This window comes from Halictus rubicundus, chromosome 6, assembly GCF_050948215.1.
Source record: "Halictus rubicundus isolate RS-2024b chromosome 6, iyHalRubi1_principal, whole genome shotgun sequence".
NCBI lineage: Eukaryota > Metazoa > Arthropoda > Insecta > Hymenoptera > Halictidae > Halictus > Halictus rubicundus.
In genome coordinates, this window is record NC_135154.1 from 1,997,484 (window position 1) to 2,024,701 (window position 27,218).

At 36.3% G+C, this 27,218-nt stretch overlaps 1 protein-coding gene across 4 annotated transcripts in view; it reads right to left on the bottom strand.

Annotated features, from left to right (window-relative positions):
• The window catches only part of Sm (heterogeneous nuclear ribonucleoprotein L), a 431,189-nt gene that overhangs the window by 107,319 nt on the left and 296,652 nt on the right, over positions 1-27,218 (bottom strand). For all 4 annotated transcript variants that reach the window (XR_013082433.1, XM_076789483.1, XM_076789482.1 and 1 more), the window contains exon 6: positions 16,858-16,921. Coding sequence is in view for 3 of the 4 variants with exons in the window: in XM_076789483.1 (XP_076645598.1) it covers positions 16,858-16,921 (64 nt within the window). In the remaining variant the exon portion in view is untranslated. The remainder of the gene's footprint in view (positions 1-16,857; positions 16,922-27,218) is intronic.

Here is a 27,218-nt window from a genome sequence, read left to right on the forward strand (position 1 = left end):
GCCTTTGTTCCGCTTTCAATCATCTCTTAATCCTCAAATATTTACTAAATCGATTCCATGAATTTTTTGAACTCTCGCCTTGTCTTTAATAATAATGAATCCCTTGTATTGTAATGTCAATTCAGATCGCGATGAAAGTTTCATATTGAATTTAATAAACTATATTACTATATTACTCTTGAAATAAATGAAAACTTGGAAATAACTGTGCCGAGAGAAATTACGGTAGAAATTGGAATAGTAAGAAATTAACAATAATAATGATAATGTTGTAATATTAACTTCTATCTGTTTGCAAAGAAAATGTAAAAAGACGAATACTTCGTCGTGCTCGACGGAAATAAGGAGGTACGTATTTATTAGGTCGTCCCATAAGTTCGTGCCGTTTAATCTTGTGCCATTTAAATTCTAAAAATAAAATATGTAATCACCCTTTCATTCCACAACCTCTTCTGACCTTTTTGGCAAAGACATCATACCGTCACTATAAAATTTCTGCGGTTTTTCATTAAAATACTTTTCAATAGCGAATAATATAAACATGTCTACGGCATGAACTTATGGGACGCCCTAATACTTAGGGAGGTATGATTTCAATGTGGGACGTGCATCTGACAAGTCGAATCTGCAATTGTGGATTGTCCGGATGCAAATTTGTAGTAGGAAAACAGAGGAATATAAATAGAGAAGGTCCTTTAGAACCATTTGTCACCAGAATATATTCGAATTTGTGGTCCCAAGTTAGGCGAAGTCGGGGATGAAGTAGGATAAAGTCATGGACCAAACTTTAACGTCGTTTATTTTGTAATGTAATAGGCGTTCATTTCAAATATGTCAGAAGGTAGTATAAAAACATTAAGCTGAGAGAACCTTTATATAAAACAAAAGCAATACAAACATTGAGCTGAGAGAACCTTTATATAAAACAAAAGCAATACAAACTTGAAATTTTCAAAATATAAATTGTTCAGATTGTAAATTTACATAGCATCCATTATGTATATTTTAAGCTTATTGTTAGTCTTCTCTAGGAATCGATTATAGCATAAAATCAGAATACAAGGTGAGTATAATGTTACGCTTCGGTGAGCGTACCGTTGGCTTGATTCGTTAAAAGAATTTTTTAACCGCCGTAGAAACGTTCGATTTTGCAAAATTTTACAAACAAAAAAGCATGTTCACTTTCTCATCAAATTTTGTTGAGAAAAACCATGACAGGATTTCGAAAGTAGAAGGCTCAAGCTTTAAAATGAGACCAGACCGAATATTCTACTACGATTTTTCACGAAGTTACAACACTTTGAGCATCGAAAATTTTTGAACGAATATTTAGAGATCCTTTAATTTTGTACGCCAATGTATAAACACCTTTTGGAATATTATTTTATTATATTATTATGTACCAAGCGATTTATCGCATTGAGTAAATATTGTTATTTTTTTTTAAGTGATAATGTAATTTTATATACAGTTTCAACCGATATATGTCCAAAACACAGGTCTAACCAGGGACGTATATCGGCCAGGAAATACTATTCTTTGATTCATGCCGAACGTAGAGAAGGACAGCGAAGGTCTAGAGGCCTCGCTCAACCAGGAGTGTAAACATACATGTCCTACACCAGTGCTCCGTAACCTTTTATGCATCTTCTTCGGTATGCTAGCGTGCCGCGGCACAGCGGTTACGAACCACTGTCCTACACGATGCATGTCCAAAACACGGGTCTGGCAGGGCCAATTGTAGTCTAGAATATTGTACTATTCTTTGATACATTCGTGAACATAGAGAAGGGCAACATAATACGGATCGGGTATATCGGTGTGAACCACTACTAATCCAATAACAAAATTTCTTTATTTTCATTATTTTTTCTGGGACTTTCACCAGCATATTCGTGGCATTTTTTTAAAGAAAATGATACCAATGAAAACCAATGATTACCAACCAACCAATGTTAACAAATGATTTACTTGTGTAATGAACGATGAAAGTTATTTCCCATTACAATTATTTTAACGGAAAATTAGTGTAAATATGATCGTAATGATCAATCAGAAAAATTCCACAGATATGTTGGTAAAAGACCCATAAAAAAATAATGAAAAATGCAGAAATTTTGTCATTATCATTGTCTCCTGGTCTCACACCGATATACCCGACCCGTTTTGTGTTACACTCCTCGACCTCCTCCCGGAACACTAAACGTCCTACACTATGCATGTCCAAAACACTGGCCTACACGGGTCTGTTCGGGACAAGTAGTCTGGGAGATTGTTATTCTTTGATACACCCCTGTATGTACTTGCGTATAAAGTGCATCAATGCCGGAAGACAAATACACCTACGACGCACAGTATCGCAACGAATGCCGGCAATTACCGCGAAAAGTAACTCGGACCCGGAGCACTCGGACGCGGTTCTTTCACGGAAATGGAAACGGCGACCCCCGATGGGATTCAAGGCTCTCTACGAAGGTTCTGGATCTAATGAAACTTTCATCTCCTTCATGAAGATGCCAGGGAAAGGTTAGAAGTACATCAGCCCGACCTGACCTATCTTTCGGTTTAATTGGTCTAGTGATCTCTCTGCGCGGGACTGCTCGAGAAAGTTACTCTCTCTTTCTTCCTTTCTACCCCCCCCCCTTCTCTCTCTCTCTTTGAATCGCGACCGGTTGCGAAAAATTAGCACCTTTCAGTTCGTTCGAGTAACGAGCATTTAAATCACACCTTAAACGATCCAATTAGTTCGGCGATGACGCCGAAAATCAAATGGGACCATTTGCAATCGAGTTTCGAACATCTTTTCAGTAGTTTTCACAGAACCGTCTTGTTCGAAATGCAGTTCCAAGGTGAATCGAAAAATGATTGAGCTATTGAGCCAACTTAATGTTACAGTAACTTGTCAACTGACTTCTTAGGTCTCATGCTTCAAATTCGAGGAAACAGTACTTTATTATTACACATGCTAACAAAACAGTTTAGGTAAGTAGGTATAATATCTTACGATCGTTGTTTCTAAGTTATCAATAGACTGCGGATCTTTACACAAAATAAAAAATATTTGCATTGATTGCAAGACACGGGAGCGAAATGATAATATCTCTCTTCTTTCAATTATTTTATTAAACTGAAACTAATACGCTGGTGTGCTCTTAAATCTTTTTAATATGTCCACTCCTTTAAATTGTGCTTACCCAATTTTGTCATAAATGCATAAAATCAGCAGTCTAGTTATCAAGTATAATTAGAAAGATACCGAAAGAGTAACGGTAGTTCTTAGATTTGTTGTGTTAAAAACATAAACAAATTAGAAGAACAGAATCGTGTAACTGACATCACGCTAATTAATTATGCAATGATTTCAGTTGAAAATATTTCAGATAAGAATGGTAAGCAGAGGCTACACGAATGTTAAGTTTGTGTTTTTGATTGATCGAACTCGTAATTCTGTATAAAGTGATATAAGCCTATTCAAAGAAAACCCTTAGCTTGGGAAATACAGTGTTTACTGGATATATGTCCAAAACACAGGTCTAACGAGGGACATATATCCCGCGGTAGTGGGGACAGTTGTAGGACTTTTAATGGCTAGACATTTGGTACATATATATTAAACACTGTACTTCCTCCTGAATTATTTCAAATGGCATAACTTCAGTTTTATGGTCCAACTATTACACACATAAAGTATTCTCTGATGCTTCTTTGAAGTACTATATTATCACAATATTAACATTAGCATAATTCACAGAATACACGCCCATTATATTATATTGATTTACATTTAATAGGAAACAAATGATCATTTACGATCAAAAACGACTCGATTAACCAACTGCGTGTTCTTTATTGCCCGAGTTGATGAAGTTGTCTAGACCTGAGCTTCTAGGCAACCAGGCGCTGCAATCAATTTCACTGCGTCACGCTTAAACCACAGAATTATATTAAGCTGATCCGAGTGCCAAAAATTCCGAGACAATTGCCGTTCGAAGCGTTGAATCTAATTCAATTACGATTGACTTATATCTACTTGCTCAGCTCTGCGAGAATATTCGAATATTTCTCCATTTGCCTGCGCGATCGTTTCACTGGTGGAATTTCCATTCGCTCTCCTTGAACTGCTATTTTAATACCGAATATGCATGGAGAATTTGATCGAACCAAAAAAGTCGGCTACGAACAGCCAAATCAGCCCAGTTAGCCTCGTGCATCGAAACTTTCCTTTTCCCGTGAAAGCAGACTCGTTTGAGATCGTTCGAGGGGCGCGGTAATAGATTTCGAAACTTTATCCATAGTCCGCGAGAAAAACTTCGAAAGAATCGGGTAGTTGCGGAGCAACGATCCGCGATCTCTGTGCGTGGAGATCGGACGCTGGACTAATTTCTCTTTGGAACGTTCCCCAAGGAAGATCCAGCTCCGTGCTTCGCGCATTTTCTATGCGGCAACTACCGGAGTCTCTTAATTGTCATAGCGATTAACTCCGCGTAATTAAAAAGTAGAAGAAAGCAGTCTTGAGCACTATTTGAAAACTAATCGTTATGATGATATATTCTCTTACTTGACTACATGCCGTTTTAAATAATCATACAGTTAGTTTCTTTGAACAGCCAAATCATTTTTTTTTTTTAAATTATTTTATCATTTGAACTTCAATTAAAATAATTTTTCATTTCGTCTTTCATTTGATCAAATAATTCGTACTCTCCGAAGTTCTATTTATTTCGTGTACCGAAGAACAATTTTAAAAGCGAATGTAGCTAAACTTTTATCATTACACTACAATAACTAGCATATCCAAATTTAGTAGAATAAATTAAATATGCTAAATCAGATATGTAAATTAGAAATGTGTATGTATGTCTAAATTAGATGTTTTTTTTTCTTTATTAATTAATTTAGTTATTTCAATAAACCCTTCTTGAGGTAAAATTATGCATTATTTTATTTGAACAATGTAATTGCAATAAAATATTATTTGAAAATAATCTATTTGATTTAAACGTTAAATGAAAATAGATTTTTCATGTTATTTCTAAAATACAAAGAATTCATTATTTCAAATTATTATTTCTTATCTTATTTCGAATGAAAATGAGTCCAACACTGGAAGAAAGTAGATGATGTCTTAATTTTTTCGTTATAGAATGTTAAACTGACCATTAAAGATTATTATATATTTTTCAATATCTATCTTATATTCCAGAGAACATATCTAACAGGTAAAAATGATCTATTTTAAATTCCTTTATCCTGCAGTTAACAAAACGAAAATATTATTTTAGTACGAAGTGATGATAAGTTTTATTTATTTACTTTCATTAGGTTAAGGGTACGAGAAATTGTCCAGAATAAATTTCCTTCGCCCGCGTGAATAGAACAATTCGGCGCGACTTCCGTCACTGACAGAGTAAATAAGTTTATTTATTCGCGAACATACTATTATACACATAATCGAAATTGCATTAAACGGTAACAAATATTTCGATGTAATCGTTAGATGAAACTATAGTAATTATTTCCTTCATCGTCTCCGTGCAGACTTCAATGACCTTGAAATTCGTTGTCAAGGTCACCATTCTGAACAACTTTTCCCTATGTTACCACTGCTTGACTTTAATTTCCGAGATATTTGTAAAAAGTTGTGCAGATTTGTCAGCCGCGAGTAAAACGGTAAAGCTATTGTCCCAAGAATGGGTCCCTGGTCCCACCTTGAAATAGCGGTGCCGCGGATTTTCAAGGGGATCTCCCATTAACTCGTGGCTGAACAGTCTGGGTTAGGTTTTTTGTGGAGGGGTGCAAGGGGAGGGGCTTCCTCTTAAAACACATGTTCGACCAGTTAAAAAGGGCAGAATTCGATGTAGTGGGTTTGCGTAGCTTTTTGTGAATATCTCTAAAAACCTAAGGCCGAGCAGCGGTAAAATGTGTAGGGAAAAGTTGTTCAGAATGATGGCCTTGCCAAGATATTTCAAGGTCATCAAAATCGGTGAGGAATCGTTAAAGTAAGTAATTACCGAAGTTATGAAGCCGTCATTTCGTTTTGTGTTACTGTAACTTAGGAGTTATCATTAGAGTTTATTATTTAATTATTTATCTGTTAATGTCATATTAGTATCACTTATTTTTTCCACGTTTACGTTACACTGCTATCTAGTTATTCATGCTAATAACTGAAAATTCGGTGACGCAATATCATATGAATACAATGGATGTGGTAAAACCACTAAAGCTGCTTCAACTATGCATGGGATTTGATATTGTATGTATTCAAATATTCTGGACTGACGTTAGCACTTGTTGACCTTAAAACCATCCCTGTAAATATCACAGCTTTTTTGTTGTTGCGCTTACTGCATTAATCTTCATCGCAAAAGGAAACAATAGACGATGACATGAGTTCTGTTGAAGTATGGTAGTTTGTCATCCTACTTTAAAATAAGAGAAATCTTTCTTCATTGCAAGGCAGTAAATCCATAAGCTGCTTTATTAAGCTAATTAATTTATTGAAAAAAATGGCGACGCATGATTACACATTAAAGATTGAGTTGTTAACTATAGTTTAATATAAAAAAAAAAGGAAACAAATTTTTCCAACTAACTATCAAACTAGCAATTTTTTAAATATTACTCTGGAATGTAAAGCAATTGACAAAAAAACAAGAAGACAATTTAAATAACTGTAACTGTTGAATAACGGTTAAGTTGCGCATTAAGCTATTATGTAATATGTTAATGTGTTCATGTATTGTATATGCTACATAAACCATACTTGGTGTAAAGCATTAAATAAATAATAATAATAACAGTATGTTCAAAGTTAATTTTCAATCCATGAACATACGCACAAGCGGCCATTACTCGTTGCTAGATTACGCGAACTACGAAGGCAAGTTGAAAATATAAATATCGAAGAATTCACGGAAGACCTGGTCGATCGGTTCTGAGACGCGCAATTACCCGACGCGACGGAAAATTCGTCTTCGAGAGCAGTTCGAGATTTCGTGTGTATTCAAATGTGCTCGTGTCGGCCACGACTGACGGGACGTCAGACCGCGTGTAATTGGACCAAATTCCTCGAGTTCCGTGCTCGGTTGTCGTTTACATGGAATCGCATCCCTGGCTTCGTATCTGGCACGCGATTCGCGAGACCGTTCCGGCCGGGTGTTCCCGGCTCCTTGTGGTTGTTAGGCGTTTAATTGCTTTGAATCGTTTATCTTCGAGAAACCGCGTGTCTCGCCGTGTACTTAAATTAATTTTCCAAGGGTCTGCAGACCGGCTACACTGTTCAGGATGGTGAGAGCGCGAACGGTTTACCTGACCGTCGGTGGGTCTTCTCGGACCCAGACTGGCAAACACCTCTACTACCATGAACCACCACTACCACCACCACCTCTACTACCATGAATTTCACTGACCTGTCTAGTGAATGAACATAATTCGTATTAAACAAACAAACAACATTTATTGTTTTTGCTTGAAGTTAGTTTAGTTTTAAGTTAATGTACGTACGTGTTTTGGTGTAGACACGTAGAAAAGCAGCCATTTTAAGAAGCGAGGAAACTACAGTGCCTACTCGATAATTGTCCAAAACACGGGACTGGCCAGGGATAATTATCGGCTAGATCTTTAGGACATTTATAGAATAGAGACTGTATGAATTCAACTAGATTCCGGATAACCCAGACCTAACCCAGACAGTCTCGAGTGAGTAGGCAGTCATGTTAACCGAAGATTCATAGTTCTACCACCGACTCCCGACGCGCCGGCCAATCCCTTACACGCGTTGCGACCTGACGCAAATCGCCATGGGTCGCAACAACCATCGATCGCTCAAACAAGAACCATTTCAAACACGGTCAAACGACCTGAACAGCTGCGGATCACGTGCACATCATGTGCCATAACACATTTCCCTGAGAAAGCTATTTCTTTCTACCACCCTCAAGATACATCAACCAATAGAAACACAAACTCTCTTTGCGTTCAAACGTCTTATAGACTCAGAGCATCGACACATAACCAACTTTCGAATAGGCAACATCACAGACACACAAACCACTTGTAGCATAGGAATGCTTTGTTAATATTTGCGTTACAAGACGAGTGTCAAATATACATCACCTTATCTCACCTAGCCCCACGACACAACCACAATCGATTAACACAATCGAGACAGTTAATATAGTCCTACGTCATTTGTTATATTCACACACATTTACAGCGTTTACTCTATATATGTCCCAAAATGACTAGCCAATAAAAGTCCCAGAACTATCCCCACTACCGCGGGCTATACCCCGTGAGGATTCGTGAACCGGGGCCTCTAACTCTAGAGCTTAGCTCACCTTTTCTACGTTCGGCGTGGATCAAAGAATAATATCTCCTGACCGATATATGTCCCTCACTAGACCCATGTTTCGGACATACATCGAGTAAGCTCTGTAGATGGTGAAGAAAAGATTAATATGAATGCAAATCAGAAAATACATTGCGAAATATTTAAAAAAGATAAAGTTTCTAGTGAAACGACATTATACATTATGAAAACTTACTGAAACTCACAATGAGAACATGTTAACTTTCGGTATTGTAACGACATTAATTACTTTTTGTTACGAATGTATGTACTAAGAGATCTCATTTGAATGAGTTAGACTCGCGCGCTTCTCTCCTTCTAAGTTCTGCTAAGAGGGGATGCGTTACGCCTATTGGCTCTAACGATTCGCGAGGAACCGTCCTCACCTTTAGTCCGGTATGAACACGTGTCCAACACAGTCGCTTTTCCAATGTACTTCTCCTTTGATTTTTCATCTGTATTTATCTGCTTTCTTATATTAAACCTTTTTTGATACTCTGTGCTGCAAAACTCTTTACCAAAAAAACCTCAACACTTTTTCACGGACATGAAAATCTGTAGTACCATGACAATCATTCGTGAAGACAATTGTAGAAGCACGCAGAACACATCTTGATAAACCATTGTACTTGAATCGATATGGTAACCATGTTATTCTGGAAGATAGATATTTGCAAGGTAGGATAATGCTGGTGAGGAACGCAATATCTTCAGCGCGTGGTGAACCCAGAAATCAATTGCAACTACGCGCAATTGTCTCAATTAGTATGTAGAAATGCAGATGTAGACTTCATTACAACTGTTATGCGCGGCCACGAAGAACCGCACATAGCTGCGTCAACTTGCGCCAACGACCGCCAATCACAATGGAACGTAACATTAGTCGCCGCCGTAAGCTCTCGACCGCTCGATCGAACTCGATAGTCGATAGTTCAATGCTCCATCAGGGAATCTGATGAGGTTGCACCCGGCAACAGCGACTCGCGGGATTGGCCTAGCACCTGACCCCACCTTTCACGCTACTTTACAAAAACCGCTGCTCGACCACCGAAACCAGATTGTCCCGATTTCGTACTGTTCGAGATCTGTACAGTGTCACCGGATAAAGACTTGTCTTCCATTCTACTCTTCCCCATTTACGACGCTATTCCCCCATGGCCTGGTCACGAGGACCGTTTTGTCTCTGTCGTGCATGTGTCACAATGTCACGTGACTAATCCGGCACTGGCAGATATATATATTTATATTCAAGGTGGTCAAGTTAGCTGGGACACCCTGTATGTCACTGGCTAGATCCATGTTTTGGATATCTATATATATATATATTGAATATCTCGCTTAGTGTTAGTAATAGAAAAAAACGTTATATATATAATGATTTGGAAAAAACTTTTTTCAAGGTCATTTTTTTCTAGATATCAACGTCATCAATTTTTTTTAATGGAACTATATATTTTTTTTATCGCGATGTAATAGTAGGAGTGAAGACCTCTTCAATGACATATTATACAATGACCTTCGTGTGACCTTGGGTATGAAAAATCCAAAAAGCATTATAGGTATTATAGTGATATACCCCGTGAGGGGCCGCGAATCGAGGCCACTCGAGCATCGCTGTCCTTTTCTACGTTCGGCGTGGATCAAAGAATAGTATATTCTAGCCGATATATGTCCGTGGGTAGACCCGTGTTGTGGACAAATATCGAGTAAACACTATATATGTATTTAGTAGAAGAAAGCTAATAAGATTAAATTATAAATACTCTGACAAATACAATTTTCGTTAGATTAAATTATACATACTCTGACAAATACAATTTCCGTTTTAACACTAGGTTCACGCGACCCGTCATAATGACGAGTTCTAATATTTTTAATTTACGGTTATTGAGATTGTGAAGATCCATCTACGTGGAATTACTCAACAAATTTATTTCTTTGGGTATATACTATTTTTAAAATGGCTAAGAAACTTTAATAGACGCATTCTTTTCATTTTTATAAGGTAATGTAAAATACTCACTTTTAGCGCTCCGTAAACCTAGTGTTAATGAAAACCAGTAATCTGGTAGAGATAGAAAATTCGTTTATCATATGATACATACTGGCATTCAATTTCATTGGGAGACCATACAATTTTAAAAACTCGGCTTCGGAACAATGATTTCAGTTTCAAAATTTCCAATCTCGACAAAAAGAGAAACCTACCGCAAACCGATAAATCTGCAAATATTGACCTGGTAAACAATGAAATATAATTTCTCCTAAACGAGCAAGCAAACAGAGCCATGGACTTCTTCGACTGCAAATTTTCAACTATTTTAAGTTACAAAAGCACACGTTAATTGCTAGCTTTTCTCTAGAGCACAAAGAGAAGGAGCCTGTTTAGAGACCCTGAGCGTTGCTATCACCTGGGTGTAACGAGCGTGAAGAGTCGTCGTATGCAACTTTGTTCTGTGTAAATTCAGTTTCGGAACTAGAATTCGAGGGCCGTCGCGTCGGCGCTGCCGATTCGAATTGGGTCAAAGAAAATTCCGATGTGGGAATCGTTAATTCGTGTCAGTGCCCGTAAAACACGATTTCCATCAGTGTCCGAATTTCCAGCGACCCGTCTCGGACGTCAGGATCAATTAACCGAAGGATCATTGTAATTTAAAATCGGAGGTATTGCGTGAACAAAATGTCTTTTTAACGGTCTCGATGGAATGGATCGCATGCGTTGATACGAGATGCGCAACAATACCGCGTTTCTCAATTTTTCCATTACCTTTAGTTCCATTTGCGACACGCGTACAGTAATCGCTCGATAAGTACCCGCCGTTTAAATACTCACTCAAGACGCTCCTCCAAATCATCTCAAATTTATCGATCACGAAAAGCGTGAAAAAATACCATATAGTATTCTGAGGACTCCGAGAAGATCATCGAAGATTGCAAGACCAACTTTGAGTTTTAAATAGAATTGCTCGTTTGCGTGCGTAGATTCTTCGAAATATTCCACGGAAGAAAATATTAGAAAACCAAAAATCAACCATTCCCAAAATATGTAAAATCTTTTATTTTTATATTTGTCATGTCAAATATTTTACAAATTATGAATTTCTTTAACACTATACCTCAATACTATATTACGCAGAATTTTTCGAAGTCAGACGTATACATATAAAATAAGATATGCAGTAAAAAAAGAAAGTTGATTTCGAAATATTCGAAGATTTCCCACTCATAAAGAAGCTTCCTTTCCCTTAATAAAGGGTGTACCGGACAAAGATGCCAAAAGTGACTCCAAACCAAATTAATTTGGCGAATTGTCAACCCTATATGTCGACGTGGGGGGTAGTAATGGGGTGACAAAGAAAACCAGGTTGTACCGTAATTTCTCTTATCCTCTTCAATTGAAAATTCTGAAAAAATCAGGCATATTTTAGCTATTAGAATGCAATCTACGAATTTTTAACTTCGAAACCGAATTTTAAAAAATAAAAAAGATTTTAAATTGCCGATTTCTTGTAGAAGTTACGAGATACTAAGTTTTTATTTTTACAGTTTCAGCATCTCGTTACGGTTGTTAACATATAATTTTTTTAGATTTTTCAAAGTGGGGGCACATAGTTAAAAAAATCAAAAACTGTAATCAATGATAACAGCGACGAAGATTAACGCAGCAAAGGGGTAAGAACTCTTACATGGAAATACATGCATATTATTTAGAATTTACTATAATATCTATCTAAGAAATTAATTACGTAAGTCATATGAACATGGTACTTGAACGGACTTGGAAAAGATAAAAAATAGCGGTTTTTGATTTTTCTAACTATGTGCCACCGCTTTGAAAAATTTAAAAAAATGATATACTAACAACCATAATGAGATGCTAAATCTGTAAAAATATAAACTTAGTATCTCATAACTTCTACAAGAAATCGGCAATTAAAAGTCTTTCTTGTTTTTTAAAATCCGGTTTCGAAGCTAAAAATTCTAAAAAATTCACAGATATGCATTCTAATAGCTAAAATATGCCTGATTGTTTTCAGAACTTTCAATTGAAGAGAATAAGAGAAATTACGGAAAAACGTGGTTTTCATTGTCACCCCATTACTACCCACCATGTTGAGATATAGGGTTGAAAATTGGCAGAAAGTATTTCCTTTGGATAAGCTATCGAACGGCTTATTGCAAATTCAATTTGGTTTAGGGGCACTTTTGACTTCCTTATCCGGCTATACCCTTCTCTGTATTTATGAAAATGACGAAGGTGATTAAAGTGATTAAACTTTTTGGACATTTGCACATCCGGGGCAAAAAAACGAGTAGTTATCGAGCAGCTACTGCACAATCGTTTGTCAGGCTTCTGGGATTCCGGCGAAGTGTGAACGAGCTTTCTATCCATCGCTTCTCCCGCGAACCTGTGTTTCGGTGCGCGAATTGTTTTTTCGCTTGTATGTCGAATGTACCTAACACATGATGAATCGATGCGAGTAGTGACGCGCGCGGGAATGCTTTGTCGTCGACAAACTGGAATTGTTCCCTCGATCGTTCCTCTGCCGAAGATCACGAAATATTTTATGGCGGAATTGTTCGAGATTGTTCCTGGGACGCTCACTGGAATGTACGTTAACGACTACACTGTGAATTTTTGCGAAAATGCAGGAATATCTGAATCGATTTGTCGAAATTTAAGTCGTACAAAACTCCTTTCATTTATTAAGAGATTTATTATATTATAAAGGAGATAAAATTTTCATTAAACGTTTACAACTACGCTGAGTTTTACGAAATAAAAAGTTTGATAAACTCGCATAAAATCCCCAGTCCATCGCGTGTTGCTTGTGTACTAGTTTGGAATAATCGGTAACGCCAGTCGTTTTTATGGAATAATTCATAGCAATTGAAATTGAAGGAAATTTCATATGAATTCTATTATATTCTAAGGAAGATATAAATCTTATTAAACTTCGTTGAACGTTCTATTATGCTAGGCTTTAAGAGACTAATAATTAGACTGCGGATCTTTAAGCATCTATAGCTTATGGAAATTTTTAAAAAATACTGGAATATAAAATTCGATAGAATTTGGTATGATTTTTATTTTGTTTTGGATCTACAATAGCTGTTCCCATTAAAAATAGGATTTTATTTCATTCCACTTTCTTAAAATTTGTCTGTAAAAATTGGAAATTGCATAAACATCCGCAGTCTACTAATAATACTTGTGAGTGCATAAATCCGCAATCTAGTAATCGATGTGGTAAGTCTTAACCTTTCAATTTTTGTTTTATTACGCAAATTACTTTGAATTATCAGATTCTGATGACTGCTAACTTGGCAATGGATGATGTCAATGAGAGTCTTTTAATAAAAGGAGAATGTCAATTCGATCAATCTATTAAATATGATTGTAGTCATTTAACATAATGTACACAGAGATGCGATTACTAAAAGTTTATTATTTAGTAATATTATTTTAGTAATATATTTCGCAAACAGTGTAGAGTCGACTTCGAAAATGTAGAGTAAGAAGAAAAATGAAATTATATTGTTAATGCAAAAGGCGAGGTATAAGCTGTAAGCTGTTTTTAACATAATGTTTAATCTAATACGAAAGCATTAAAACAGTTTAGATGCCATCCTTCCCATTTTAGGACGAAGTACGTTAGCCGTTATTACGTTCTTTTCATACTTTTATTTTCGTATACTTCTTCACCGAGTATCCTCAAATGTTACTGTTTCACGTTACATGCCCCGACAACGACGTCTCCCCGTTTTCAACAGGAACATAAAACAAAATTGCAAGGCAAATTAAAGAAACAGAAAAATACAATTCACATTTCCTTCACGAGAAATCGAGGTATTGTTTAAAAAGAATCGAAATCAATACCATGTTAATGTACCAAATTGAGCGGAATCAACAATCGAAGGGTCGAGCACAAGAGATCCAAATTTCAAGCTTGTTGGATAAGCATAGTAAACATTTATTTTTAATAACACAATTCGATGAGATTATCAAGATGATTATTAGACTGTGGATTTTATACATTTATAACAAAAATGAATAGGTCAAATGAAAAAGTCAAAAGATATTACAAGAATTTCAATATATTGTTATATTCTTTTTTGACTTTTTAAAATAATTAAAAGAGAAAATACCTTTTCATTTAGCTTGAGTTTCTTGCAATTGATTAGGATCATATTTATTTTGCATGAAGGTCTCCAGTCTAAGAGAACAGAAATCCCCAAGCGGGCACACGAAATCAGGACTGCCGTCAGTCCGGTAAAAGTAATTAGCCTGAGCGCATCACAGCATTGTACAGGGTGTATAAAAATTATATGTCACGACCACCATAGCGTGATTCTAGACCTCTGGATCGGTGGAAATCTGTTAAAAAAATGCACCGCAAAATTCACCTTGACCTTGGAAATCAAGGTCAAAGTGTCGAAAAATTTTCTTTTATTGCATCGTATAGTACTCATCACTCAAATTTTACGATACTTTGACCTTAATTTTCGAGGTAAAAATGAATTTTGCGGTGCATTTTTTTCACAGATCTCCACCGACCCGGAAGTGTGGAATCACGCTATGATGATCGTCACATATAATTTTTATACACCCTGTACATTCCCACCTAAAGTCTTCAGTCATCTCAGATTCACTATTCTTATTTGCACATCGAATACAAGTCACGCGAAAACACTGTGACGCTTGATAAAGCAGTGTACGCTTTTAAAGTCATTTCCAACAAGATTGAAAATAATATAATAGTATTTTTAAATTTTTCTAATATTTTTGCTACTTAAAATTACACCTACTAATTTTTGTCATGAATGCACAAAATCCGCAGTCTACTGATTACGAGTTGTTCCGCGCGTATTAAATTAAAATCGATAAAACTATTACAAATGCTACGTAAGTTACACAGTGTTAGATTTGATTTTTTTTTTTTTTAGATGTTACTCAAGAATCACCCCAGAAAATGAATTGTTTTTCTCTACTCATAAAAACTAATATGCACTTGCTATTTGTCAGCCGATACATTGAAACATCTTAAGTAGTAATCAAGGAAGTTTGTCATTTTCAGCCGTATATCTTCCCAAAGAAAAGTTTTGGAACTTCTTAAAATGACATTCGTAGGTGTTATTGGGCAAATAAAAATGTTAAAAGTTGTTTTGGAGTTGATCGTTCTATTTGGATAGATCCTTTCCGAACATGGTGTGGACAATTTTTGACTCGTTCGACCGACGCTACCGACATAACCGACACTGCATGTCTCCGCGGCGCGTGTATCTAGATACGTGAGCTCAACGAGGGATGCATTTTACGGAAACCCTCTAAGCTCGCATTCGGTGTGCGTTTTATCCAATTAGCATCTACTCAGCGCGGCGCGACGCGGCAGCTAAGAATACGGAAGAACAGAGAAAGAGGCCGCTCGAAACGTTGCGAAATTAGAAGGAAACAGACTCGTTGCGACCGCGAGGAAATGAAGATGAAGGCGAGGGCGAAGAAAACCGAACAGAGCCGCGAAAGAGGGAACGATTCCCGGGTTCGTCGACTGTCGAGTGATGGTCGTGTACCCAGAGTACACGCATCCCGTGCGTGTGTGTGTGTGCGTGAGCGTGTGTGTGTATAGGTGTGTGTATGTGTGTGTGACACCAATGACTGAACAGTCGAGCGGCGAAACGCGTCTAGTGTGTGTGTGTGTGTCCATTTTCCTAGATGGACTTGAATCGCTCGAGGGGGAGTATGGCTTCTCTCTCCCTAGCCCCCTTCTACACCAGTTGCGAAATTTAACGACACAACACTGCCGGAAAGCTTCTAATGTTTACCGAACTTCGAAATTCCACCGCAATTTTCATTTTTCAAGATTCGAAAACAATGTGTTCCTACCAGCATAGAAACTTTCTGAATCGAATTTCCCCCGATATACGAAATTATATATATATATTTTTTGTTAGTTTATTTAAGGTCGCATCAACATCTCAGGTTATAAAATTGTATTTTAGTTCAAATTGTACGGTGCATGAGGGAAATGTTTCTATCAGTTTAGAATTTTACTTTTATATGTGTGCAAAATTTCACTTTATATTACAATACACGTATGAGTCTCTTTTTTTTTTTTATTGCTATACACAAATTTAATTGAAGGTATGTATAGACAATCGAAAATGACATTTCGCGAATCTTTATCAGAATTTATAAAACCAGCAGGAACTATTTGTTAACATCTTTGTACATAAGATTTCATAAATGTTTCTCCAAACTTATTTGTTGATTCCAAAATCTGATCCCGTAAGCTTTCTCCAGTATGGAATGTTTACGGTTGCAAACAGAATTATACCTAATGAGAAGCCTTATATCCTTCGAGCGATAGAAGTCCACTGAGCGCGACGCACTTAGGCTCGGCGCTGTACATGTACATATATGTAACATCGATGAGAACAACAGAGAAATGAAAAATAAATAAGAAACGGAAGATAGAGAAGGATAAGAACGACAGAAAACTCACCCAGCGTTGGCGTCGTGTAGTCCCAACTTTCTGCATCGTTCTTGTAAACGTTAAGCTTCGTGGGCTAGAAAAAGAAACCAAAAACACATTCATTACACAGTGCGTTATAACCAAATTTCTTGTTTATACAGTGTTTACTGGATGTATGTCCAAAACATGGGTCCAGCCAGGGACATATATTGGCCAGGAGATACCATTTTGATCGAAGCCGAACGTAGAAAAGGACAGTGATGCTCTAGCTCGGTTCATGACCCCTCACGGGGTATACTCCGCGGCAGTGGGTATAGTTCTGGAACTTTTATCGGCTAGGTATTTGGGACATATATAGAGAATACACTGTACTTATTGTTTGTTCCTAACATTTTCATGGGGTAGTGAACCCCGTCTATGGTGTTTCTATGTGACCCAGGTTGATATGTACGCATATGTAACTTTTTTTATTACCATCTTATTGGAATCAAATGACCTTACTTATTTTTATGGATATTTTAAAATAGCGAATGAGTTTTCAGCATAATTATTGCATAAGTTTAAAATAAAAATTGTTACATTCATGATATTCATTGTGATCCATAACGCAAAAACATCAGTACAATTGGTCAAAGTGAATAAGTTAATCAATAAATCTACATAAATAAATAAACAAACATCAATATACTAAGACTCAATATACTAAGACTACGACCAGTGGAGGGGATAGGCGAGCTGACTACGATCGTGTAGCTCCGTTCGGCTTACAAGGGAACATATTCAGATGCGAAAATCCGATTTTGATGAAACTTATGGGAGCTTCTAGTTCTTTGAAAAATATTTGACACGTATTTTTTTTTATCGGCAGACATCCACTTTGAAGGGGTGAAAACAGCCCTCAAAGTTGGGGGTCAAAACCATATTTTTTGAGATATCTCAAATTTTCTTTTTTTTTGCCATTTAACAATAATTATGCATAATAGAAGATAGTCTTGCACCTGGCGTGCGTAGGAAGGAATTCTGGCTTGTTTCATCGAAATATAAGCATTTAGTATAAACGTGTATAGTATTTTAAACAATGCCACTGGGTTATGTGTCGTTTATTGTTTTGTTAGTAGTTAAAGAAGGTGGCGCAGGTAGCAGCGTGACGCGGTGCTAATTACCGCGGCGGAGTAAGGGTACCGACTTTTATAGCCAATTCGCCTGTGAATTTCTGCAGTCGTTGGGCCTTCGGTCAAAATATACCTGCAGCCTTTTTAAACTGTGAATCCTCGAAGCTGGAGTTTCCCTCGTCGTTTATGATAGCTCTGAGAAGAGCTGGTGGTAAATGCCGCACATCAGTTTTACCTCGGTTATATATAGCATTTCAGAAGAACACGAATATTTTCAAACATTTCTATTGGTTGTTAGGTTGAGAGAGGGGGAAATGTAAAGTGTCTTAAGAATGTATAAATATGGGCACTTTGCTACGTGTGCTATTAGTCTTTCTGCATTACGGTTTGTAAAGCAACGTGCATATTAAGAAGTTAAGGCTACTTCTTTCGGATTTTTAAAACAGTGCCACATAAAACAAATAATTTCTGGCGATAATCGGAAAAACATCCGATAATTATATTAATTTTACTTTTGCTGATTGTTTATTTTTCTTGTTAGATTCGGAAGTTTAAAGAGAACTATAATATAGTATCAAGAAAAACGACGAAACTCGTTACCCGCCATCATAATAACCATTTAACAGATTTGACCGCAGCAGCAGAAGATTTTGTGTGTCATGTGAAAGGGTATTTTGAAAATTATGGCGCAAGCAATATTTTCAATAGTGATCAAAGTGGGTTCCAGTTGGAATTGCACTCTGGTCGAACACTTTCACACAAAGGTGAAAAAGAAACGGGTGCTCTTGTCCAATCCATATCGTCAACAACTCACAGCTACACTATCCAGCCCACAATTTCAGCTGATGGACAGTTGCTATCGCCATTGTATATTGTTTTGAAAGAAGAGTTCATGGCACCTAATGTCCACACTGAAGCTTCCACATCGGGTAAACTAACGAAAGAATTATTTAGAACGTGGTTGACTGAAGTATTTCACGCTGCTACCTGCGCCACCTTCTTTAGCTACTAATAAAACAATAAACGACACATAACCCAGTGGCATTGTTTAAAATACTATACACGTTTATACTAAATGCTTATATTTCGATGAAACAAGCCAGAATTCCTTCCTACGCACGCCAGGTGCAAGACTATCTTCCATTATGCATAATTATTGTTAAATGGCAAAAAAAAAAAGAAGATCCTGAAACATGTATTCCCTATTTTGGATCAAAGATCACACATCCAAGTTTACATTAAAATGAACTAACAATAAATAAAAGAAACTGCAAAAAAATCAAAATTTTAATATATTGTTTAAACAAAAAACTTTTGTTAAAATTTTCTTGCGCGACTACAGTTCCCACTGAAAAACACACAATTTAAAAAAAAATTCAAATTTTTCGACCTCTGGTTTCCGAGATATCTCAAAAAATATGGTTTTGATCCCCAACTTTGAGGGCTGTTTTCACCCCTTCAAAGTGGATGTCTGCCGATAAAAAAAAACACCTGTCAAATATTTTTCAAAGAACTATAAGCTCCCATAAGTTTCATCAAAATCGGATTATCGCATCTGAATATGTTCCCTTGTTAGATCAAAACTTTACTGTATAATTGCATGAAAAATCAGAAATAATCTTGGATTATAATAAAACTAAGATGTTGTAAATACATTAGATCAACTAGCCACAACCTACACGTGTAACCGGCAAACCGGGTAATTCTCGACAATAAAATTGAAATATCTTATAATTTTTAAATGTACTATTTTCGTCTTCTACTTACTTTCCCTATCTCTCTTACTAATTTTAGTAATTCTACAAATCAAATTTTTACCTTCTTGTGTACTTTCATATTAATTATTATATCCTTTCATATAATATGCTTAACCTACCACCACCGGTCAAAATGTCCGGCTCCAGATTTTTTATTTTACAATTATTGAAGTTATAAAAACGCTATCTTGGGAAGTGATTGAATGATCTTTAGTACAGCACATATTACAAAAAGAATCGCACAAAGTCTAAATAATTTCGGTCTTGTTATTTTTATAAAGCAATATGTACCAGTTACGGTCAAGGCTTAGTAGGTTTAGTGTTAAAAACATTGTATTATAAAATGAATTTCCAAAGATGTGCACGTATTTTTTCAGTCGAGTCTATATGACCCGAACGCCATTAGTGTAAGTTTTTACGACCACCGTAGAAGTTATATTGCGTCTCAACCAGTACGAACGCATAGCATTCTATATGTCTGATTTATGGTAGGCGCTCTGATAGGCAGATTGGTTGATACAGAAAAAAACTGGGAAAAATCGGACCGCGGAGGGTAAACATTTTATTGTGCCGTTACACGCTGTACACCGATACTTTCCGGTGCATTGCGCTTATCTATCGACAGGTTTCAAACGACAGACATTTCCTTGTCAATAAACGTTAATCGATAAAACAGCAGTTGTAATGGCTCGGCAGTGCAGTGGGGAGAGGTTTGATGCAAAATGACACGTGAAATGTACAATTCATAGAACCAGTATAAAAAGTGTTGCTGCAGCGTCGAAGACCATGTTCACGATACGACATATTTGAAAGTCACCATTCAAGGGCACTGTTCAAGTATTTCGTATAACATATGTAATGAATGAAAGAAGTATCGGCACTCTAATTGTTAAAGTCTTTACGATGATGTATGTACATCCAATCGGGTAGCTCTTATTTACTTTCAAAATTTTGTTTGTGCGCCCCCTTATCCCCCCCTTATCCCCCTTATCCCCTATTTATAGTTTGTCGTCTTATGGATTTGCTCATATTTATTTAGCGGTTCATTCTAGAGGGCTTTTCGAAACACAGTTCCCTTTATAAGACCTACGATAAAGTGGAACTTGAAAGTTTTTTGCAAAATAATATGCAATTAAAAAAAGTAAGTTCCGCGAGTTAAATAAATTCATATTTTTTAATTTTTGTCTGACATTTTTTTGAATTTTTTCAAAAACCGTATGTTTTATGAAAAAAGTAATACGACACAAAAGATGCAGCCTGTCCAGATGTACAAATATTGTTTAACATACTTTTCGATACAGTCAATATTGTAGATGATATTTGAGAAAAACAATATTATGAGCATTTAATTAATTATTTTAATGTTTAAGGGCTGGAGGGGGGGGGGCACGTTTTCCCGTTGCCCGATCGATCTCAAACTTTACACAGATTTTTTTTTATTAATTGGAACAATCCTGGGGGTGGGAGGGCATAAACAAAATTCAAAAGTCGAAAGTAAGAGCCACCCTAATGTACATACATGTAAATAACACAGTGGTGCAATCCGGATTTGTTAGTGTTTTATTACACTCGAAAGTAATATCATAGTTCAGAAACTTTAATGATTTACCATTGTCAATAATGCAAAAAGAAATACGAAAATCTTGTGGCATAAAGTGTTCTTCCTGGTTCACAATGTCACGACGACACTGGATAAAATTCACAAACGATTTTTTTGTTGTTTTTGAATATTTATGAATGTACAGCTAGTGTATGTGCACAACAATAACGTTTAAATTGTCGTATTCTTCATCAAAACAAATATCAAATTCGCATGTAGCCAAATTTTATTCGATAAATATTGTAATTGAAAAGAGTAGGTAAATGTTAAGTTTAAGAAACTTATGAAAATTCACATTCTTGTAGTCAAAGATCGGGAATCTAAAGCAACATAGCATTGTTGCCCTTGCATTATACATATTATACAATAGTTTCGATAGGATACAAAGATGGTAAAAACAATAAAATTCTATTAAAAATTTCTACTCCATCTTTTTTTATCGTTACAGGCTAAGGTGTGTGAAAATTGCGGACTATCGGAATACAATGGTGACCGTATAACTGTCAAGTTTTATCCCTACCATCTATTAGGACCGCCTGGCCTCCCGCAGCGAGCTTCCGCCTTCTACATCAAGAAAAGTAAACAGTCCGCACCCCTTGCTGAGTCCTTGCGCATTCGACTACTATAAACTATTACTAAACAAGAATCGTATATCATTCTTTCTCAATGTTTTCTCTCCAAGCTAGCTGTACCCTCATAGGATAAGGCATCCAGTTACGGAGGGGGAGGTGTGCCAATTACTGTGTCTATATTAATTATACTATCTATATTAATTATATTATTTTTAAAGCATAATAAATATTAAAAAAGATATATTAAACTTTTTCATTAAAATCAGTTAATACATATATATGTTATATATCTCTCTTTTAATTATGCTTTCAAAATAAGTATAATTAATATAGGCACAGTAATTGGATTCCTTACCCTATGCTTGATAAAATGTAAAAAAATCTCTACTCTATCGTAGTTTCGTATCGCGGTTAATACTAGATTTACGGGACCCCTCAAAATGACAGGTTCTACTATTTTTAATCTACGAATATTTAGATTGTAGAGGTGCATCCATATGGAGTTATTCAACAAATTTATTCCTTTACGTATTATTATTTAAAAAATGGCCAAAGATTTGGATAGACACATTCTTCTTATTGTCATAAAGTAATGTAAAATAGTCACTTTTGGTACACCGTAAACCTAGTGTTAATCTCTGAATCTGCAACATTTATGTGAGCAACACTGTACGCATTCAACGATTGCGCTAGTAATTTATTGTAGCGGTAGAGCTACTGTTTCATATAGTAATTTATAGAAAAAAAAACGTAATGAGAGATGTTACACTGCTCTGAATCTATTATTTGTATAAATAGATTATGTACAAATGCAGATAACCAGCAAAAATTCATTCATGCACGCTATAATTTTCCAACGTGGTCATTACCACCGATCGGTGGGTGCTTATAATATCTGTTTATTAATTTAAGGACAGTAAAGTGGCGTGGAAGGTAGGGAGAATGGCTAGTAGATACGTAATAAGTAGACCGCGGATTTTATGCATTTATGGCAAAAATGCAAAACAATATTTAAAGAATTGAAAAATACTGTTGTAATATTTTCAATTCGTTAAATTTATTAAATGAAGAAATAAATGTCTATGTAGGCCCTGCATTTTGCAATTAATGCAGATAATTTCTATTTTGCATAAAAATCTGCTGTGGAGATTACTTGCGAGCGTCGCATCGGCCATTCTACTTTACACGCTCGGACGCGTGAACGTAGAGGGTAATACGTTTTCCTATACTACTGCTATGTACAGATCGATGAAGATCCGTAAGAAAGAGTTGCCGCGAAATTGTCCTTGACCTTGAATTTCAAGGTCAAATTTCTTTTTATTGCATTATATTCTACGCGTCAATGACAATAAACAAAAATTTGTCCTCGCAATTCAAGGTCGAGGACAATTTCACGGCAACTTTTTTTTACAGATCATCATCGATCCGGAGATGTAGAACACGCCCATGGCAGCCAAGACCAAACATTTCTTTACACCCTGTAGATAAAAGTTGCGGCAGGCCCGGGCATCTGATTCCTCGTGAAGTCATGAGCATCGGCCGCCCGAGACCCCTCGAAGGTGTATTTCTAATAGCATACCGAATACAGATATGCTCGTGCTGCCGATATTACTACACTACTTCAAATTTAGGGCCAAAGTTACCAGATCAGGGCAATTGACTCGAATTGAGGGAGAAAAGTTACCCTCTCTCTGTCCGGATTAGTTACGTGACATTGTGACGCATCCACGACAGAGACGAAACGCGTCACATCACCGGGCCGTGACGGAAGCGTGGGGGAATAGCAGGGGAAGGTAGAAGGAGAAGGTAGAGTGGGGAGACATGGCGACTCTGCGTTCAAGCAGTAGTATAGAACGATGTATGTCACCACGGCCCGAATCAGTCAGCATGGTAGTGGGGGTAGCAGTTCGAGGTGCCATCAGTGATTTCTAACAAAAAGATCATATTTTTTCTTATTTGGTGCTATAAACTCAAGAAAATAAATGTATAATGTACTGGATATCATCCAGAATTCAGTGTTTACTCGATATCTGTCCAAAACACGGGTCTAGCCAGGGACGTGTATCGGCCAAGAGATACTATTCTTTGATCCATGCGACCTTACACATGCCCCCTCACGGGGTATACCCCGCAGCAGTGGGGATAGTTCTGGGACTTCCATCGGCTAGGCATTTGGAATATATATAGAGTAAACGTATTCACTTCGACCGAATTCTATGAAGGGAAACGTAAACATTGTGGTCCGCAAGCGGAACAAAATGACAGCACAAGTAGGTGATTGCACAACTTCTCAGTTGTGTATAACTTACTGGAGAGCAAAAACTCATTGTAAAACGTAATCGCTAAAGTGTGTACTACCCTTCTTCGTGCTTATTTGATTTAAAAAAAAACATACTAAAGTGTAAAAAAAAGGGTCGTGGAAAGAATCGAAATGAATGTGAAATACATACGATATTGAAGTGAAAGGAAGTACAATATTGAATTGCACAAATATCAAAAGTTTAACTGCTCGCGAAAAACGTGCAAAACTGAGAAGAGCATCAAATTCGAAGATGATGAAAAACGTGATTATTGAAATTTGTATAATCTTCAGTCATTGAAATTTTTTTAGTTATGAATGAATTTATGCCTAAAAAAGTTATCAGTTATACATATCAGACAATAACGAATCAAATTATACACGAACGTTCAACTTCTAAGATAATTTTTGATTTAATTTGCAAGTTAAGTAATTTGCAGTGCATTATTCTGTAGAATATTAATTTATTGACAATCTGGATGAAAAATACATATTTGCCTTAAATATTTCGTTAGAGAATATTGAATTCAACACGAATTAATTCTCTGTTTATTATTTCAGTATACTGTCCAAATGAGCTCCGAAGCAAAATATGAGTGTCAACAAAATTATTTTCATTCGTTTGTTCATGAGAAAATATCATTAACACAGTTGTTTCGCAACTTCAACTTTGGTCTCTTGTGTAACTGGTATTTATTTTTCAAAGCATAGTGGGCCGGTTCTCGTGAGCAATCAGTTGTACAGGCTTGATTTAAGACCATCTCTTATGTAGTAGTATTGTATATAGGAAGACACATTTCCCCTCTACGTATACGTGTATGTATAAAATTCGAGCGAGTCCACCTACAGGCTTGCAGGCTGGTGAACAATAATGGAAATAGTGGGTTTTTAGTTGTCCAGGCCAGACCCAGATATTTTTTGAACAAACACTTCAACGATTACGTGAAATATACAAATTTTCCTAGCTAGATATTTTATTTTCTCTGCTGTCAACCTAATTTTATAAAATTAAAAAGTTGCATCTGAAAATCTTGTTAATAAAAAATAGTTAAAAAATAGTTTCGATTGTAAAGTTAAACACTTTTAAAAAGTATGATTTATGCAGCGATTCCTTTATGTTCCATTTGTTTATCGGCTCTTAAGCACAGTCAGTTTTTAATTGCGTTACATTTTCTGTGGTGAATATAACTACAAATAAATATTTTTAGCGTAGTAATTTTGTCGCATATACATATACTGTATATGTACTATACTATGCTATATATGTACTACAATAACTATTCTGCTAATTTCAAATTTGTTTTAAACATCGACCCTTGAATTTTGCAATTCATTACGTACAACTTCAAAGAAAAAATCCACACATACATAAATAAGTACATAAATAAATACATAAATTTTTCCCTATTTAGTCATGTTCGAAAATTCTGAAAAAAATCTAACAAATGTCAAATACTCTGCTACACATACTGTAATTAATTCAGATTTTTAAATAGAATGCCCTGGTTGTAAAAAATCCAGAACCTCAGCAAAAATCGGAAAAATGCAGATTTTACGTTGGTGTTTAAAAGCGACATGTTATACTTTTACAGAATTTTGCCCCATAACTACTTACTCGATCCAGATATAGGACTAAAATTTTGCACAACATGTTTTTTTTCTGCATGCCCTATCGAATTAGCCTTTTAATCTGGTCCAACGACATTTTTGAAATACCCTTTGAAAATGCCTGCTTCATAAACAATGGGGCATAAATCCCGCCTCCTTATAATTCGACGTGTATCGTACAATATACATACTTCTAATTTTGAACGAAATTCGCATCAACGGCATAAGCGATAAATTTGTGCATCAGTACGTTCGAACAATAATTATAGCATCTATGCGTAGCATTCATCTAAAATTGAGTTGTCGTGACGTGGAATTGGCCATCGTAGAAATTTAACACATTCCGTACAATTGCGCTCGATAACCGTGCAGAATTATCAAACGGAGAGTTTAACGTGGGGCGGTCTACTAGCCCCATCCCATAAATTTCCGATTAGCTATGCATGTACCGTTGCAAAATAAATTATACAAATACACGGGATCGTTCGGATAGAGCTCGATCGCGGAACTTAGCGAACCCGGTCGAATCTATGCATCACGTAGCGCGCGTTTTAATATTAAAACCGGTATCGAGTTGTTTATTTCGTTCGTTCGATGAAACCCGCACGACGTATACGGAGACTTACCCTATGGTATATTCCGCCTTTGCTATTTTATTAAAGTTCGATCAAGCCTGCGTTACACAATCACTTTTCTACAGGAAGTCACTCTTGATACGATTACACGCGCGCGGCACTCTGGTTTCGAAAGTTTCTTTTTTCTTCTTTAATCCACTCAATCCACCCACAAGGTACACGGACTTTCTCTTTGTCCCGCAGAGGGGAAAAAAAATTTTAATTCTTCGGTGACGGCCGACGAAGCTTCGCTGAATAATCACTCCGAGCTTCCCACGGGGAATTTTTCGTTTCCTTTGAGCACTGGAAAGTTGTACTTTCGTGGAACGCGAGTGTTTTCAACTGTGACGATTTTGAAGTACGTTAAAATTGAATATCCAATACGGACCGCCTGCGTCTGCTATACCACCAGGCACCGGAATTTGTGATACGATTACCAAGGAGGAGGTTCCTCGTGCTCAAGCAAGTGGAAGATGTATAGAATAACATTCTTTTACACGTCAACAAATCATCAAATACCCAAAAGATTGAACTCGAGAGAAACGTCTACGCATTACAATCTTTACTCGATATACAGTGGCTCACGAAAGTATTCGAACGTTTACGTTTACAAATTTTAATGAATAAAACAAGATGTACTAAACTAATCTGTATAGAACAATTGGGTATCTGTAGTAAGGGGGAAGTCTCAAGACTATGTCAGTAAAATTTGAAAAGGATTCAACAGCATAGGCAGAAGTTATGATAGATTTATTAGAAACACGCGTAATAAGTGACTCACAAAAGTATTCGAACGCTACATATATTATTACATTATTTAATGTTAATA